A 17549-nucleotide genomic window follows, 5' to 3' on the forward strand; every position below is an offset into this window, starting at 1 on the left:
CCTCAAAATTAATCTTATATATGAAGCGACTATCTGCTTCCACAATCAAAATTGTATTTAACTAAGGGACAACATATAAATGTACATGTTTAAAAATTAAATTACTGGTGTGCAAACCTTTTGGCTTATGACTATGATGTCTTTGTTTAGTCCAATAAAAAAACTAAGTTAAATATTGAAAGTTAAGTGAAGTTAAATTATCCCTGCCAGGTATTAAGTATCTAATTAAGCCACACATTATGTAATATCTAATTTTTCTCTAGGATTAAACTTTTATTAATAATTTAAGGACATTTTCTTAAAATTACTTTCCGAATGCAGGAAGTATTCGTACATTGCTCTTTTGCTACTAAATAAATGTTTCAGGCATTTCATGTATCACCCCCTGTATATCTGTGACCTACAATAGCAGAAATTGTTTAATTATTTCAATTACATTATTAATTATTATAAACATAACAATTATGTTGTTTTTATTATTTTTCATTTGTTCATGTTTCATTGTTGTGGCACTAATCTGCATCCCTAACACGTTTACATTGTTTGCACTAACATTTTAATTATTAAACAATAAGACTGTTGGATAAATAATTTGTTTAAGCTCTTTGTTTACACCTTATCCTTATTAATTTAATTCAGTTTTGGCAATGTTCCTTTTCACCATGATGGAATAGGTTTGAAAAGACTGAAAAAGAAAGAGGAAATAAATACATAAAGCTCTTTTTACAAAACAGACCAGTTTGCATTTGCATTAATGCATCCAGAAAGGACGGGGGTAAAATACAAATAGAAATTCTATATAACTAAGTCTGTAAGCATGAATATCCTCAGACACGCTCCCTTTTCTACAGCACGATTCTAAAGTATTTCAGTGTAAGGATTAAGTAAAAAAAATATTGCTTATATATCTTGCTGTTGCTCGTTTTATTAATGGCTGCATGTTTTTATGTAGTACTACGTATTTGATCCTGCTAAGCAGCTCCTGTCATCATAACTTCCATGGGAAAATCCCAGATTTGACATCAGCATCGTCACTTTGTCACGGCTTAAAAAAAGAAAGCAGCGCTGTGCACATTCAGGGTAAGAGCTGCATCAGTTGCTGAGCATATAAAATGCCTGTCAAACTGTAATATCGCAAATGGACAAACCAAAAATAAAGTCAGAGTGGCCTCTGTGCCTTTCTGCAGACGGATGGAGGTGGACAGAAGGAGGGGAGGAGAGGCAGTGTCCAGTGGTCCAACAAGTATATATGTCCTGAATGTCCTTATTAGTCCACGTGGGACTGCAAACCTGCAACATGGTCCCTCAGCTATCAAGTTTACTTAATTCCAAGACTCCCGGGTCTATTTTTGATCTCCTGTAAGGTGATACGCTGCCCCGCCATTCTGTCTCCTTCACTTTTGCCATCACTTCATCCTTGGCCATCCTCTCTCTCTCTTTCTCTCTATTTCACATACACACACACACCCTCTCGCTCTCTCTCTTTTTATTCCCATCCAAACTTGAAGCTGCGGCTAAAGTTAGATTGGCTGGTGGATGAGTATATAAGCCCCCGGGAATAAACGTATAACGCGGCTTCACACACGGTGTCTTCCCTTTCTTGATCACCCAAACCTCAGCTCTCAAGATGGTGAGTACCAGGCTTCCCACATCTCTGCACAGTGATGGTGGAAATATCTACAGGAGAGTTTGAACCAACCCCATGGATTACAATTTTTTTTTTTTGGTCTAATTTTGAAATAGAAATTCCAGAATAGAAGTGTGGATTTTGGAGAACTGGATTTTTGATGATGCAGCTGTAAAGAGGCTTGGATTCTAATGAATTGTTGCTATTAGTTGATACAAGTTTTTAGATACATTGCAAGCCAAATTGATTAGTTCGGTAAAGCTAAATTGAGGAAAAAGTATCAAGTTTATAAAATTTCACACAAGCATAACTTGTGTTAAAATCCTGTTTTTTTTAACAAGCCTGAGTGATGACCTGAACTTGAACCTGAAGTGTAATCTGGATGAGCATTGATTTCCAATCAGACAAGTTTAGAGATGCTATGCAAAATTGATTATTTTTATGATTTTAGTATAATTTATAAATCTTATATAGCTTAGAAAGGTTAATATTATTAAACATCCTATTGACATAGATTGATAAAAGTAAGGGTTACCGAATCTTGTTCCGCACTCATCAGCATCCCATATTCATTTGAAGATGATGTGCTTGTCTCTGTCCTCCAGGCACCAAAGAAGGCCAAGAGGAGGCAGGCAGCAGGAGACGGCGGCTCCTCCAATGTGTTCTCCATGTTTGAGCAGAGCCAGATTCAGGAGTACAAAGAGGTGAGGTCGTCTTCATCCCTACTCCATAAGCATCCCTGATGGCTGAACGCCCTGGAAGCGTTTGACAGTTTCCCATTAGTTGTCAAAGATATTTAAATAGCCTCAGAATCTGAATCTGTGCAGAATTTGAGTTTGGTTTAGCAACTCTAAGGATCTGTTTTCACAGCGGTTGCTTTTTTGCATGCTTCCACTTCTCCCCTGACAGTTTAATAATCATAGGAATGTCGTTAGGAGCAGCGCTGAAATTTCGACACCATCTGAACCTCTGACTCCCCCCGTCCTAGCTACTGTCAGCTGTCACAGCTGGGTAAAGTCTGGGATGCCAAAGAGATTAAACTAACCCCTGTTATGATGCAGAAAAGAAAAACAAAGGGGTTAGACTCACTTTTGGGCATGACATATTTTTAAAGGTTTATTTTTCAGATGCCACTGAACATTTGATAAGATTAGAAAGAAAAGACAAAGAGCAAAAGGAAAAAGTGTAAAAAATAAAGATTAAAGGTTGTGTGTCAGAGTTCATTAAGGTCAGGGAGACTTGATTTGAGAAGAGCACGCCGACACGACTCTAGATAACAATGGTGTCCGGGTTTTCAGTGTGTTGCCAAGTGATGTGAGCTCCAAATAGACCATATTTATCCCCTGATAAGTGATACAGGCTTCTTAAGTGCCACACAGGGAACACATGTAATAATGATTAGGATGATCTTAGCACATTGCATAGATGGAAAGCTAGCAGGCAGCAGGATGTATTTGTAACTATCAGTACAAATGTGTGTGTGTGAGAGAGAGAGAGTAAGGAAAAGGAGAGCAAGGGGAGAAGGTGGAAAGAAAGGTCGGTGAGTGAAGTTCAAGTCCAAGTCCAAGGGGTTATCTTAAGTTTCATGGTTGTAAGATGCAGAGCAGATCAGATAGCTGTACTCTAATGATACTTTCCCAAATTAACATGTAAGAAAAGACTGGGGTGGGGGGATTAAACACCCCCTCCTGCCACCAAAAGCCCACTAAGGTTCTTTCTTACACAGTATCGTCTATCGTCATTTGTGTGTCAAAGATTCTTACCAGCCGCCACTTTAATGAACAAACTATTGACAGAGGAGTTCGTAAATGCCTAAAGAGGTCTGATCCCGCCCAACCACACAGACCGCATCAGCCCCAAGTGTTTCCTTCCAATACTAAACCCAAGCGTTTCTTTCCAGGCTTTCACAATCATTGACCAGAACAGAGATGGTATCATCAGCAAAGATGACCTGAGGGACGTGCTGGCCTCAATGGGTGAGTCCAAATGGAAGCAATTCACACCCCAGAAAGCATGTGCGAATTCACTTCACGCTCTCTCTCATCTTTATTTTAATTTCTGTGCTCTTCAGGCCAGCTGAACGTGAAGAATGAGGAGCTGGAGGCCATGATCAAAGAGGCCAGCGGCCCAATCAACTTCACCGTCTTCCTCACCATGTTCGGAGAGAAGCTGAAGGGTGGGAATCCCATTTTCACCAAATGACTTATATTACACTGGCGCTAAAGTTCCCTGATTTCCTTTTAAGTGCTTTCAGATAAAGGGGTGCCAACACATGATGCACAGTTATGTGCTAATGCTAGCATATTTTCCCGCTAACACTGTGTAACCGACCCCCTGTCCTCACCAGGTGCTGATCCCGAAGACGTTATTCTTAGCGCCTTTAAAGTCCTGGACCCCGAGGCTTCTGGAAGCATCAAGAAGGAATTGTGAGGACTTTTAAAACAATCTCTTTTATCCTCTATGTTGATCCAAGTGGAAAGAATTCAGATTAAAATCTTTTTTTTTTAACCTATTCCAGCCTTGAGGAGCTCTTGACCACTCAGTGCGACAGGTTCACCAAGGAGGAGGTAAAATCAGTAATTCCACATTTTGGCACAATGGCCCTTTGATGTTGTTACTGTATACTGTTACTCAGCCTATCTTTAAGAAATAAAATTAATTAACATTAAAGAAATTATTTAATAATTTAACAGAAGTAAGTTAAAAAGTTCTATTTTTTTTATCTAGATTGGGATGTGGTAGTGCCCTTATTTCTTTGGATATTTGGGATGGGTCTTCCCTTTACTGACAAAAATGTACACCCAAGTCTATTTATAGACGATTTTTGTAGTCTTTAAAACAAATCCTTTCTGTTCCTTTAAACATATAATTTATTATTGTTCTTCAGTGAGAGATTATTTTACTGATGGACCAAATATTTAATTATGGACCATGCTACTTTCTCAATGTGGTGAATTTCCAACTTTGCTTTTCTCCCTCAGATTAAGAACATGTGGGCCGCCTTCCCCCCTGATGTTGCTGGCAACGTAGACTACAAGAACATCTGCTATGTCATCACACACGGAGAGGAGAAGGAGGAGTAAAGAAAAAGCTAGAAGACAAGAAAGACAACAATCCCTTTGCTATTCTGCCTTCCCTGTCCTTTTCTTTCCTCCTTTCTTCCCACTCACCTTCTGTGTAAGCCCAGGTGCACAGCCGCTCATGTTTAAACCAAAGACTTGTCACACTGACACATGAGATGACTGACGCCCGAGGGATGTCTATGTTTGCTTATGGGGAATAAGGATGATTATTAATAATAAAAATGATCCTGTAACATCATTTCCAACTTTTCTTTCCGTGCAAACAGCTTCTGTCGTCTCACCTCTTCGTCTCTGTGTGGCCGGTCACTAGCCTCAAAGGTGCTTTAGCGTGAATGAATCGCGTCCCCTCTGCTTCCCTCGGTATCTGAGAGGAACACATTATTTGGAGGGACACACCAAGCATGAGGACTTCATTCCAAATTTTGAAGATGTCCTTCTGAGTAGAGGAGGTGGGGACAGAGAATTTGCAGGTTAGATTAGGAAAAAGTTACCTCATTAAAGTGATGGAAACTTAATTTATTTGAAAAGTTTAAAAAAAAAAAAAAAGAAAGAAAAGGTTGAAGGAGAGGAGAGAAAGGGCCGAAAGAAAACATTCAATTCTTCGATTCCTTTCCCTCCCCTCCTTCTAGCAACTAACAAATCACCTTTTTTTTTTTCCATAAGCTGACTTGAATCCAGTGACTGGACTCTTCCTCACCTTTCCTGTAATGAATAAAAGGGAAAAAAAACTGAATAAAATCTCTTTTCTTTTGTACAATAGTGTGTCTGTTCAGTGGCTTTGTGGGGCAGGGTTTGAGCAGCAAAAGTCACCCATCTGGTAACATCTGGTGGAGCTTCGTCCTGCCAAATATGGCTGAAACAATTATAAATAAAAACAGAAGAGGACGACTCTTAATTTCAAAATTGAATGCTGGTTATTTAAATCCAGCCTAGATTTTTAATCTTTCCAAACATGTAAGCCACACACCAAAAAAGAAAAACATTACCCAAGTGATTTAATATATTATGGTTTATTACTCATCACAAATGTCATTATCATCATTAATTATAAATACAACAGTTGCAGATCTGAAGGAATGAATTCAATTAGCTATGATTTTATTTCACTTTCGCCAGAGAAGAGAGTGACATGTAAACTTAAAGACACTAAAGACGTAACGGCATAGGAAAGAAAAAAAAAAAACCCACACAGCTGAGACATTTTCCTTTTTTGAAATGTTTGCATCAGTTGAGTTATTCCCAATGAAATGTACTTAAGAATTACAGCTTCAGGGTCAATGGAGAAATGCACAAAGGACTTGATACAAATAGGCTTTGTCACTATTGCAGAGCAGAGCAAAGAGCAGCTAGTGTCAGATTCATTTGATCATCACGTCACCTCCAGCTCCCTGAACAAAGACAAACGACACCATCATCCAGATGTGAGCTGCGAGGACATATTGCTCATAAATACCATAATCCGCGGGCCTGAAAGTGTTAAAGGAAAGGAAAAAAAAAACAAAAAACAAAAAAAACCATGTGGTGAAGCACAAAATCCTTTCCCCCACCCCCTGACGGCACCACTCAGATCAGCACGAGGTAAAATCAGTGCTGCTGTCACCACATAGACACACGCCAACAGTCATGATGAAGCAAAGTTTGCATAGATGTGTTCAGATTATCCACACTAAACACTACACTTAATCTGTGCCTATAATGCGCTGCCGTCGAAACAGAAGAGGGAAAGAGTGTGTGTGTGATATTCATATTCATATATAAATGACAGCCCTGTGAAAACCTGAAACAAGTGGGAAAACGATGAATATGGAGGACATGTTGGCTACAAGTACACGAAAGTCCCTCTAATCATCAACTACCAAACAGTACAGCTAAAGAGCATCAATGTTTGTTTTTCTTGCCATCAAATGGTTTACACTAACTACATGGCACTATTCATCATATACTGACAGGGTTCAGCGCCACTTAATGTATGCATAAATATGTTACAGTACAGAACATTGAGTGTAAATACATTAGGGAGTTAGTCCATAAGTCATTATGAATGTTACAACACAACTTGGTGAGACAGAAGTACTTAAGATGTTCAATTAAAAACCACTTTTTAGTATATGACACAGTACAAAGACCTTCAGTTCCTAAATATTCTGCCAAAGTCAATCGTTCTAAAGGTTGTTCTCTCAATCTAAGGCTCATTTTCCCCCCCACACTCAAGTCTGTTAATACTGCACTTCAGTAAACTGGAGACTCGTGAACCTAAGCTGACCAAACCAACAGTGAAAGTAAACCAAAAGACATGCATTGAGTTTGCTGAAGCTGAAGACTTAATGTGCAAAAAGAAAACAAAAAAGAAAACAAGAAATGAAATAAAAATAAAAGACTTTGAACAGTTCCTCTGCAACTACGCTGTGTAGTCAGCCTCTATTCCAGTCAACCAGGTGTCTCTCACTTAGATAGAAAAATACTCAGATCCAAAATAATAATAATAATTCATAATATACTATATTTGATTAAATTAACCACTTTTTACATAAATACATCAGAGCCCAAAAGGTCAAAGATCAGAGGTTAATGCTACATTGGCACACCTGGCACCTCCAGTCAAGTGGCTTCCTATAGGTCCACAAGGCTGAAACCAGCCTGCTGAGACGCTTGTTCTCCATGTCACCGCACTAAAGGAGTGGTCACCTTCAGTGGTGCTTTGTGACAAAATGACAAGTGCAAAAAAACCCAAAACAAACAAACAAAAAAACAAGAAAAATTCTTCATTCTCTTACGATAATTGAAATCACATTCTAATGAGTTAAGGACCCCATACCTGTGCACACTATTTTGTTCAATGAAACTGAAATAATACTAAACTCACAGAAGGATATTTGGTCTGCAGGAGTTGTGCACAGATACTGCTTGCATGTTAGCACACAAGCAATTTACTGATAATGTTGTACCTCCTTTTTTTAACCTTTGAAAAAAACAACAAAAAAAACCCCCTAAAACCTGAAATAAAAATATTACCTGCTTATCCAAAACACACACACAAAAAAAAAAAGAGTGACCCATTAAAACACTGCCGTCACTAACAGACTACAAGGTATGGTTTTTCCTCTACTTCCCCCTCTTTTGTTTTTGTTGTTTTTTTTAATCTAATCTAGTAAAAGTTTGAAAACACAGAAGGGGTTCAATGGTAGTTTGACTTAAAACAAAAAAGGGAGGCCACACAAAGCACATTGACACATTTCACTACACTACTAAGGCACAGACAACATTAAACGTGACAATAAATACATCCTCAACAATACTACTAGCATTTCTGTCTTCAGTGCCTGCGTTTGAGACTTTAAATGATTTATTTCCGTTTTCTCCCCTCCCCCAAATAACCCTTTTCATCAGATGAGACGTGACGGGGCATTTGGAGTGTTAACACGATCCTATGTATCGTAGGTAGACCTTTTATTTACATTTTCTATGGCACCGTAACAACTTCTGCAAGCGTTTGAGATGATTTTCCCCTCACACCACTGCCATCCGTTTAATTAAAATAATTAAAAAAAGAAGAGGAAAAAAAAAGAATTTAAAAAACTAAAACAGAAAGTGACTGCAATCCTTTATATATATAATAATTAAAAAAAAGTTTCACAGTCCATGCTCCAGTTGGGGAAAAAAAGAAAGAAAAAAAGGAAATTTTGTCCCATCTCACAAGAGGCAAAAAGTGCTGTTGAAACCATGATCCAGTTTTCTCCAACATAGTCCTTACACTACTTTAAATCCTTGAAATGATGCATTATATAGGAAGCCATCCCATTTTTATATTAGTCACTGTTTTTGGGGATCTTTTGTTCCCCTGACCTCTTTTTTGTGTTGTTTTGTTTGTTCAGCCTCCCTTTTTTTGTTATCCTGGAATGACGAGGTGGAAAATTAGGCCGACTCTTTCGCTGCTGCAGCTCCATTTTTGTCCTCTGCATCCCCTCCTCCTCCTCCTTTGTCTTTTTTCTTGCCCCCTTTCTTCTTCTCTTTTTCTAGCTTCTCTTTCTCTTTTTTGAGCCTCTCTTTTTCAGCCTTTTCTTTTTCCTTTTTTTCCTTCTGTTTTTTCTTCTCGTCTTCTTTCTCCTTCTTCTTGTCCTCTTTGCTTTTCTTCTTCTTCTTTCCTTCTTCCTCCACATTTGCGGCATCGGCTGATGGAGGTGCAGTTTCTTTTTTTGAATCTGGTAATGGGGGCAGAGGGGTGTTGTTTGCAGTAGGAGACGGGATAGTGGGAGTAATTTGCTCCGAGACGATCTTAGGAGAGGGGGCCAGAGTAGTGGGGGGTTGTGGTGTGCTTTGCATTGGGGCCGAAGAAGCAGGCTCGCCCTGTGCTGATGTGCTCTCTGAGGCTGGAGCAGGACCATGAGATGAACTAGCCACCTTTGATACTAAGGGGCTCTGCGGTGCTGCCTTATGACCTGCCCCTGGGGGCATAGGTGGTTTCTGGCTGGGCCCTCGGTTCGAGCTCGATGTTACTGCGGGTGGTGACGGAGGTGGAAAGCCCTCAAATCCTGACGGCCCTGAGAAGGAGCCCTTCTTGGCATGGGAGTGGAAAGGAGCCTTAGATTTGCGGAAGCCAGGGAGTGACAGCAAACTGGAAGAGGCCCTGAGGGGTCCTGGTGGTGGGATCGAGCTTCCTAGGAAAGAGAAGCTTCCACCAGAGCTGATGGAAGCAGCTCTGCGTTTGTACTCAAAGATAGCTCTTGTACCGTGAAGGCGGCGTCCCGGCTGGTGCATAAGTTCCCCTCTGGACTCCCTCCACTTCCTCACCTGAATGTTGCACTCTCTCTCTATGAGTGCCTCAGTCACTGGGAGAGCGACGATCTGGACAACAAAACATCAGACAAAGTAGAGACAGACAGAGGAAGTGAGGATAACAAGATGAGCCACAACAGGATAAAATGACTAATAACTCGTGTCTCTGAGTAAAAACAGAAACAAGCTTTATGTACACGGCCTCCATAAGCACTGACCTCCTGTACCAATATGTCCTCTCTGATAGTGTCGGGTGAGATGTTTCTTAGACGCTCCATGGTCTCATACATGCCCTGAAGTTCCCGAAGTTTATCCACAGAACCAAGCATCTGTTTCAGCAGCACCAGGCCGACACGGAAGACTATCTTCACTCCTACACACAGACACTTAAGTTAGGTTTCTTTCAATCTAGAAAAACTAGATCTAGAAAAAAAAAGCAGTTCTCAAAGTTCTGTTAAAGGGGATAATTATGCATTTTCTTATTTTCACAAGTCATAAACACCGATACAGTTGAGGACACAGACATTTTCTATTCTTGGTTGCGTACGATGTAAATGAGGGCTGATATTCCTAATATGGTCATCTCAGGCACACCGCTCTGGCTGCGACCACAGAAGAGGGCGGGGCATCTGTGGTTGCAGCCACACCGCCACGTTTCGAGCATTTTTGAATAGAGCAGCTTTAAAGGGAGGAGAAAGGGGAGCTACAATAGCTTGAAGAGGATGAACACTATGACTGCAAAAGCCCCAGCGCCAGATAAACGTGGGTTACTTTGAATGGTGGATCATGAAAAACTACTACAGCAGAATCCAATAGCGAAAATACAGAGATGGAAAAAACACCCTTTTTCTCTTTTTCCACAGGATTAAAATAAAAATTATTTAACAAAAAAACAAAACAGTAAAATGCTGCATTCTTACAGCTCCTGCATTTAATCAAATCAGGTTGCTGGTCGTAAAGTACCTGCTATTTACATTTTAAATTTAATTTGATGCATTTGGGTTTTATTTTTTTGCCGTTTTATTTTATTCTATTGTTCTTAACTTATTTAATATTTTAAAGCGCTTTATAAATAAAATCGGATTGGATATTTAAGGTCAGACTGTTTCATGCACATTTGCAAGTAATTTCTAAACAGAGGTACATGGATCAAATTCACTAAACAGACAAAAGCGCTGCCAACTGGCTATGAAACCTGTAGATATTAACGGTACCTTCACAGAAGAACATGTCCCATACACGCAGGACACAGGACCATGGTAAAGTGCGTGAGAAGATACACATGAACCACTCCGTCATGTAGAGAATGGGATCAATCTTGAACTTCTTAAGATGACGATACGCCATTGGACACGTGCGACGCAGCACAGAGAAAAAGATTTCGCCATCAAGTTGAATCGCTTCCTAAAGGAAAAAAATAAATAAAACAAAATTATTAAAACTGAGATAACTGTGTAACAGACTAGCAATACATGTTTATTCACTCACCAGCCCTGCACTGTAGTAGCCAGGAAGATATTTCTCACATATTTGGACGAGGCACCAAAACGCTTGCTGTGAAAGAGAAAGAAAAGTTAAAGGCTTGCACAGCAAACAATAAATTGTAGATTGAAAAACAAATATATTCTGACTTATTATAGTGTGGGAGAGGACTATGTGGACACTACACTACAAGTAGATTGCAAAATACTAAGAAACAATATAAAAAGTAGAACTTCTCATCAGTGTTGTAACCACAATTGAGTATAATCCGAGTGCGTTTAAAGCAGATATGTGCATTATTATGCCCTCTGCTGCTACATGTGTTTGCTAAGCAAGTGTGTTTAATATTAAAGCATTAACCACTAAAACAAAGAGCAAAACTTGGCTGAACAACATCAATCATTTCCTGAATACATCTTTTTATGTCAAACAAACAAACAAACAAACAAAAATCAGCTTGCCCAGCTTTAAATAGATGTTGGTTTCATAAGAAAGCATTATCTGAAAAAGAATCTACAAGTCTAATTGTGACAAAGAGATAAAGGTGCAGTTTGCTATGAGGTACTGACGTGAGAAAACAAGCCTTACATAACACAGTTCGCGCTCACCTGTTTATTTAAAGAAATGAGCAAACTTAGATTTCACACTGCGACAGTAACATTTAAGCAGGCGTGGTCACAATACTGTAAAAACATCAGCCCACGCTGTTTCCATCGCAGACAGAAGTGAGGTCACAGAAAGAAATGATGTCACCTTGTAATATGGGTTAGGGGCGGTGCAATAAGCATTTTAGGCTTCTTCGGTCTCCTATTTTTAATTAAGAAGACTTTCCAGTGAAATAGCAACCAAATAAAGTCACGTTTCAGATGCGTTTTGTTTTCTCGCTCTGCCTACTCTCTTTTGTCACGTGCCCTCTCTTTATTAACGTGTCAGCAGAGGAGGGATAAATAGAAAGACCAAGGCTAAAACAAAACATCCCTGATTTCTAAGAAAGTCTGACCACACACATAGCTAAAGGTTGTAAGATTAACTCATCATCCAATGCGTCAATTCATCCAGTTTCCTTTTTTTCTCTTATGTGAAAACAAACGCTGCACACCGGATTTAAAACACTGCTTCAAATGATACATGTTTAGATATGGAGGACAAAAGTAAACTGGACGGTATTTAACGTACCTGCATTTATTTTAGTTCTTTTGTAGTAAAAACAGACTTTCACCACAAGTCATTGTTCATATATTTATGAGACTTTCTCAAGAAATCACGCTTCTGAAGTCATCATTGTGAAACTAACACTCAAAACCTAATGAGAAACAGTACCCTAACCATTCCACCCCTCACCTCTGCAGGCATGTGCATGAGCAGTACTGCAGCCACCGGCGCTTGGGCCTGGCAGTAACCCTCATCGGGCCGGTAGATGGTGTAGGCCTTGAGGATTCGGTACAGATCCTGTTGCCTGCAAGAACAAGCATGACAATTATTCAGTGGCTTACGAGGGGAACTTGGGTGTTACCTCCAGTTCATGAGCTATTCAAAAAAAAAAAAAATTACATAAATAATAATAAATAATTTCTTTCAATAAACTTGAACGAAAATGAAAGAATATTAATTATTCTATACAAGGATTACTTCAAACATCTTTTTAAAGTACACATTTGTTTTGTTCATTGGCTTTGTTTTGTCACGTTACCCTTTTTTTTCATTTCATCTTTGAATGTCTGATATCACTATTACTGCTATCTTTGATTCTGCCTTTAATCGAATCCAATTTGTTTTATTGTGGAAGCCAATTTTCCCTAAAAAACAATAACAAAGGTTTTTGATAAAGCCTCAAAAAAAAAAAAAAAAAAAAAATTATGTTTTATTGCTGATTGCAGACCCACAGCCAGCAGCTTTTATTAGTCCTTTTTCAATGAGCTATTGTGATTCTGTGTTTTATTCAGGATATTATTATATGGCACAGCCTTAATGTTTACCGACAGATATAGTAACATCCTACTGTGACCCTGCCCTGATACGCAGCTACAAAGATCAAATCATTTCCAAGTAGTGCAGAGTGCATGGTGTTCCTTTTTTAATCAATCCTGCATGCCATGGTTCCTCTGGTATAAAATAGACTGTGTTTGTGTTTATTGTTTTACCCATGGCCACCGCGAGCAGCAAACATCTCATGAAAGGGGAACTGCCTGTGGAGATCCTTCTCTATAATGTCCAACCATTTAGCCTCTCCCTGCTCTCTCTCCAGCTCCTGTAGCGAAAGAGAAAACAAACAAACAAACAAAAAAGTTATCAATAAATTCTCTGGAAATTATTTTTTAGCCATAAAAGTGGATTATACAGGACGTTTAATTATTAACTAAAAATAAAAAAGCTGGCAAAGAAATTCTTTCATAGATAAGAGGAACAATAAGTTAGTAAATGGCTGGACACCGCCTAGTCAAGGCCAGACCCTCTCAGAGGGGCAGGGCATCAACAGGCAGGATTACTGGTCCTGATAAGAGGCTTATTGCTCACTAGGCCTGCGCCCCTTTAGCACTCCTGGAGCTGCAAGTGGCCTTCTCAGCCCCACTACAAGCCACTTAGTCAATACTAAAGATATCTCCCAAAATGTTTTCAAACCAGCTGCAATTGTCTTAAATTGAAAGAGAATTAAGTTGAATAACAGAGATCAAATAATTTGTATTTATTCCACTTTCTACATTGAATAAATGAAAACTAGTTCATTAGTGCTAAAAATGACATGACAACTGTGATACCTCAAATTTCCCAGGGTTGTCTCTTAGAAGCTCCTCACTGTTGGACAGCAGCTGCCAGGCTCTTGCTCTGAGAGAGGATGGAATCCCCTTCCTACAGCGCAGCTTCACCTGTAAGGCAGACATTTAGGCCATCGGCTCTGACATAATGTTTACCCATCATTAATTCATACTATGTTCTTTTTTTTGGGGGGGGGGGGGTTCCTGTGTGTGTGATTCTAGTTTTTACTGGCAGCAGTGACGTTATAAATAATGATTTTCAACTTGAATGTTTCATTAATAAAGATCAGATGTGCGACTTGATTGTTCTGTTATTTAATTTTTTAGCAGTTCTGTTCTCACTTTTACCATCACATACTGAAAGGCTGCTGTGTGTGTACCTTCTGGAAGCGATGTTTGACCCACTTATCCCAGTGGCAGAACATGTCAATCCATTTCATCTCCCGCTGTCGTGCAACTTCAATTCGAACTTCCTTTTCACTGCAATAGTGAGTAATATAAAATGACTTTATGCTGACAGAATGAGGAAGTTCTTTGTTCTTTTGATACCACTAAAAACTACACTTTGAGCACTTGAATCTAACGACACGAATGGCTTGCCTCAATTTGCAGAACATTTTGCTAACTCACAGAAAATCACGAACAATGGCAGGAATTGACTGGCACTGACACCCAGGGCAAATCAATAAGACTTTAATTATTCAACAGAGGAAGAGCAATTAGCTTGCCAGAAAAGTAAAAGCAAATCTGACAAAAAAAGGGGAGGAAGAGAGCAGATGGGTGCGATGGGAAATACAACACAGACAGAGTCAGTACATAATGAGTCACAAAAGCGCTCTCAGCACTATCTGAGTCAGACCAAGGGGAGATAAAGGACAGACAGATATGTTTAGAGTAGCATAGAAGAAGAGGAAGGCAGGAAAGGGAGGCTGGGATGGATCTCTGTGAGTCAGATGGTGTAAAGTGGCCATAGGAAAACAGTCAAGCAAGAGTTACACTTTTCTGAGTAAACCAATTCTGTGGTCATGATTTAATAGTGTCTCATATTACAAATAGTGATCCACCTGCAGTGAAGCTAAGCATGAAAAAGCAGATTTTTGCTATGCTTTGTTTAAAATATTAATATTACACAGCGGCACAGCACATGCTTTTGTACAGTAGCTGGGAGTGTGTGTGACTGGTTAATGTGTACTTACCCCCCTTCACTGTACTGATTCCCACCTAGGAAGCCATACTTGTCAGTGCGTCTGACAGTTAGGCCATTAATCTCTGAATCTGACCCCACGGAGCTGCCATCTTCTCCCAGTCCAGACAGAGACTCCAAAGTTCCAGACATCAGACTGGCTGACTCAAGGTAACTGAGGGTGTCTGGTGCCGGCCGGGGTTTGGGTAGAGCGAAGGACAACGGTGGCTCTTGGATCAGGGGGAGTGGTGGGCTGTGGGGTTCAGCTCTGGTAGGAGTAGCAGGCAGTTCTCCCATCCTGGCTTCATTGGGAGTACCAGGCTTTGGGTACAAAGGTGCAGGCTCGTTTGGAGCATTTTGTGCTTCTTGGAGCGGCTGAGGTTTTTCTCCTTCAGCTGCTGCTGCTGATGATGATGATGATAAGACTGGAGGAGCAGGTGCGGGATTGGGACCTGCAGTCGTCTGGGGTTGTCCCACTTTAAGTTGAGCTTCTTCTACAACAGGATTTGGGTTACAGGTGACTTGCAGGTTAGGGTATAGGTTAGGACCAGGATTTAGATCAGGAGAGGGGGACGCCTGTGCCACTTCGCTTGGAGCTGGTGGCTTTCCTGCTGATTCTTCATTCCCTGGAGCAGGCTCCTGTACCGATGATAGAAGGGAAGCCTCAGCTGTGAGGTCGGGAGGATTTGAGGATCGGCGGGGAATCAAGGGGGACCCCCCTGCCAGTACTGCAGAAGTTTTTCCACTCAAAGCTTTGTCATTAAAAAGGGAAGACTTGGGTATGGACACCTCCCTGGGAGACTCTGTAGCAGTGCTGTTAGGTGGAGGAAGCCCTGGTGATGACGGAGGGATAGATGGAGCTGCATGAGGATCACCCAAAGCAGGTGGGGATGGGGATAAGGTGGAAAGCTCAGCCATGGTTCCACTCTCTCCTTTAGAAAAAGAAAAGAAAGACAAGCAGTTGAATTTTAATTGTAATAATATTAAACTCACAGCTACACAAATAATGCTTCTACAGAGGGATAAAGACACAAATCTTAACAGCAACGGGTCAATAATAAAATAAAACATGGGTGTGAAAGTGTATGAAAACAGACTTCTAACAATTCCTTTGCAACTCTTCTTAAAACAGAAGCAGTTTAAGAATGAGTCAAAATTTTTAATTAATATTATTTTTAAACTAATATAATACATTCACTATAAAAAGATTCACAGCCCATCCCAGATTTCCCTCATAACATCAAGTGTGCTATCAACATAAACCTAACACCAATAGATACACGAAGCTACATTTCCTCTTTTGCCACGAAAGCCTATATTGTACAGTGAAGTGATAGTGGTGTGTCTACATAATTCAGGAACTTCTTATTTGTAGTCACACAAAGGCTCACGGCAAAAAACACACAAAAATGAAAACTCTTAACAAATACATCAGAAATGTACTTAATCGATGATTAAGCCAGTGTCCCAGAAAATGCAATTTCCTCATTACATGCACGAGTGCACTGGTACTCAACAAAGCGGACGGACAACCATGGTGATCCAGCTTTTTTGCTGATGGAGCAGGTTCATGTTTGTGGTGGCTTCTCCAGACAGCTATGTGTTACGAGCTAGCAGCTAATAACACCACCACAATAGTCACAGTCACTTTGTTATGTCCTCTCAAGAGGCCTTGCTACAAGCGACTCGACTTCCCGATTCAGCGCGCTAAGGCAACATTTTACGAGCAGCTAATAGTTAACACCCACCCTGCCTCCCTGCCAGGCCCCAGCTGAGCAACGTCCACAGGCCTTGTCCACCCCGCTGCCCCCCTATCAACTATAACTTCAACTCCACTCTTCAACTCACCCACACCGGCGTGTCACTGTGATCGGTCCGCCTGGATAGCCAGCCAGGGGGTTCCTGTCGTCTCGTCCCCCCGCCACAGCTCCGGTTCCGTAACCTTATCCAATTAATGAGAACACGAAAAGGCGACACAGGGGCAGGAACCGCTGAACGGGGAGATGAGCTGGGAGAACAAACGTCCCGCAATCCGTGAGCTAGCTAGCTAAGTTAACAGCTAGCTAAGTTAGCTTATTTAACTATTAGCATTAGCCCCGATAGTGTTCTGTTTCTGTTAGCCGTGCTAGCTAGCGGGATGCCTCGGTACCGCGGTTACACATGCGCACTTGTTCGACGCATTCTCACCAAAGTCAAGCGAGTCTGTAAGTGATAATTTTCATTTTGTAATAGGCCGACTTTCTGTGATCAGATGTCCAGGCACAGCCGCAGGGGCTCGGCAGACACGAACAGCCTGTATTTCCTACTGACAGCTACGCGCGCGTTCGCGTCAAAAGACGACAAGCACGCACACGTACAGGAACCTCCCTGCTTACACACTGTCATTGCTTCCATAAAAACTAATTTAGAAATTCGGGATAATATCAATAGATATGTCTAATTTTTTATTGTTGTGAACAATGACGTTTGTTTCTTATATATCTATGTTAAACACCCCCACTGCACTGTTTACTACTTTGGATTGTTATGTTAATGGGAAGTGTTTCACTAATGGCTGAATGGTTCTTTTTGTCAGTGTCACCATCTTCAAACCATACATCACTACCGCCTTGTAAATCTTTTCTTTCACTCTTGTTGCTATCCTTTTG

General features: G+C 40.5%; 2 protein-coding genes across 2 annotated transcripts; one reads left to right on the plus strand and one right to left on the minus strand.

The window, feature by feature from the left end:
* The first annotated feature begins 1499 nt into the window (after positions 1 to 1499).
* Positions 1500 to 5467, plus strand: mylpfa (myosin light chain, phosphorylatable, fast skeletal muscle a). The gene is made up of 7 exons (XM_082530231.1): positions 1500 to 1630; positions 2233 to 2331; positions 3528 to 3603; positions 3699 to 3803; positions 3975 to 4053; positions 4146 to 4194; positions 4609 to 5467. The coding sequence occupies exons 1-7, from the start codon at positions 1628 to 1630 to the stop codon at positions 4708 to 4710; spliced, it is 513 nt and encodes a 170-aa protein (XP_082386357.1). The 5' UTR covers positions 1500 to 1627; the 3' UTR covers positions 4711 to 5467.
* A 243-nt stretch (positions 5468 to 5710) lies between these two features.
* Positions 5711 to 17247, minus strand: tbc1d10b (TBC1 domain family, member 10b). The gene is made up of 10 exons (XM_082531765.1): positions 16750 to 17247; positions 14915 to 15833; positions 14099 to 14198; positions 13722 to 13829; positions 13107 to 13213; positions 12307 to 12421; positions 10972 to 11037; positions 10698 to 10887; positions 9702 to 9856; positions 5711 to 9552 (listed from the first exon to the last, which is right to left on the minus strand). The coding sequence occupies exons 2-10, from the start codon at positions 15817 to 15819 to the stop codon at positions 8623 to 8625; spliced, it is 2676 nt and encodes an 891-aa protein (XP_082387891.1). The 5' UTR covers positions 15820 to 15833; positions 16750 to 17247; the 3' UTR covers positions 5711 to 8622.
* Positions 17248 to 17549: the final 302 nt, after the last annotated feature.

Source organism: Aulonocara stuartgranti (genome assembly GCF_965226115.1).
Source record: "Aulonocara stuartgranti genome assembly, chromosome: 4".
NCBI classification, from domain to species: domain Eukaryota; kingdom Metazoa; phylum Chordata; class Actinopteri; order Cichliformes; family Cichlidae; genus Aulonocara; species Aulonocara stuartgranti.

Coding starts and splice junctions, on each gene's coding strand:
- mylpfa (XM_082530231.1), top strand. Junction 3,804..3,974: donor GTTCGGAGAGAAGCTGAAGG/GTGGGAATCCCA, acceptor TGTCCTCACCAG/GTGCTGATCCCGAAGACGTT. Junction 4,195..4,608: donor ACAGGTTCACCAAGGAGGAG/GTAAAATCAGTA, acceptor TTTCTCCCTCAG/ATTAAGAACATGTGGGCCGC.
- tbc1d10b (XM_082531765.1), bottom strand. CDS start 15,819: ATGGCTGAGCTTTCCACCTTATCCCCATCCCCACCTGCTTTGGGTGAT. Junction 13,830..14,098: donor TCAAACATCGCTTCCAGAAG/GTACACACACAG, acceptor TCTGCCTTACAG/GTGAAGCTGCGCTGTAGGAA. Junction 10,888..10,971: donor GCTACTACAGTGCAGGGCTG/GTGAGTGAATAA, acceptor TTTTTCCTTTAG/GAAGCGATTCAACTTGATGG.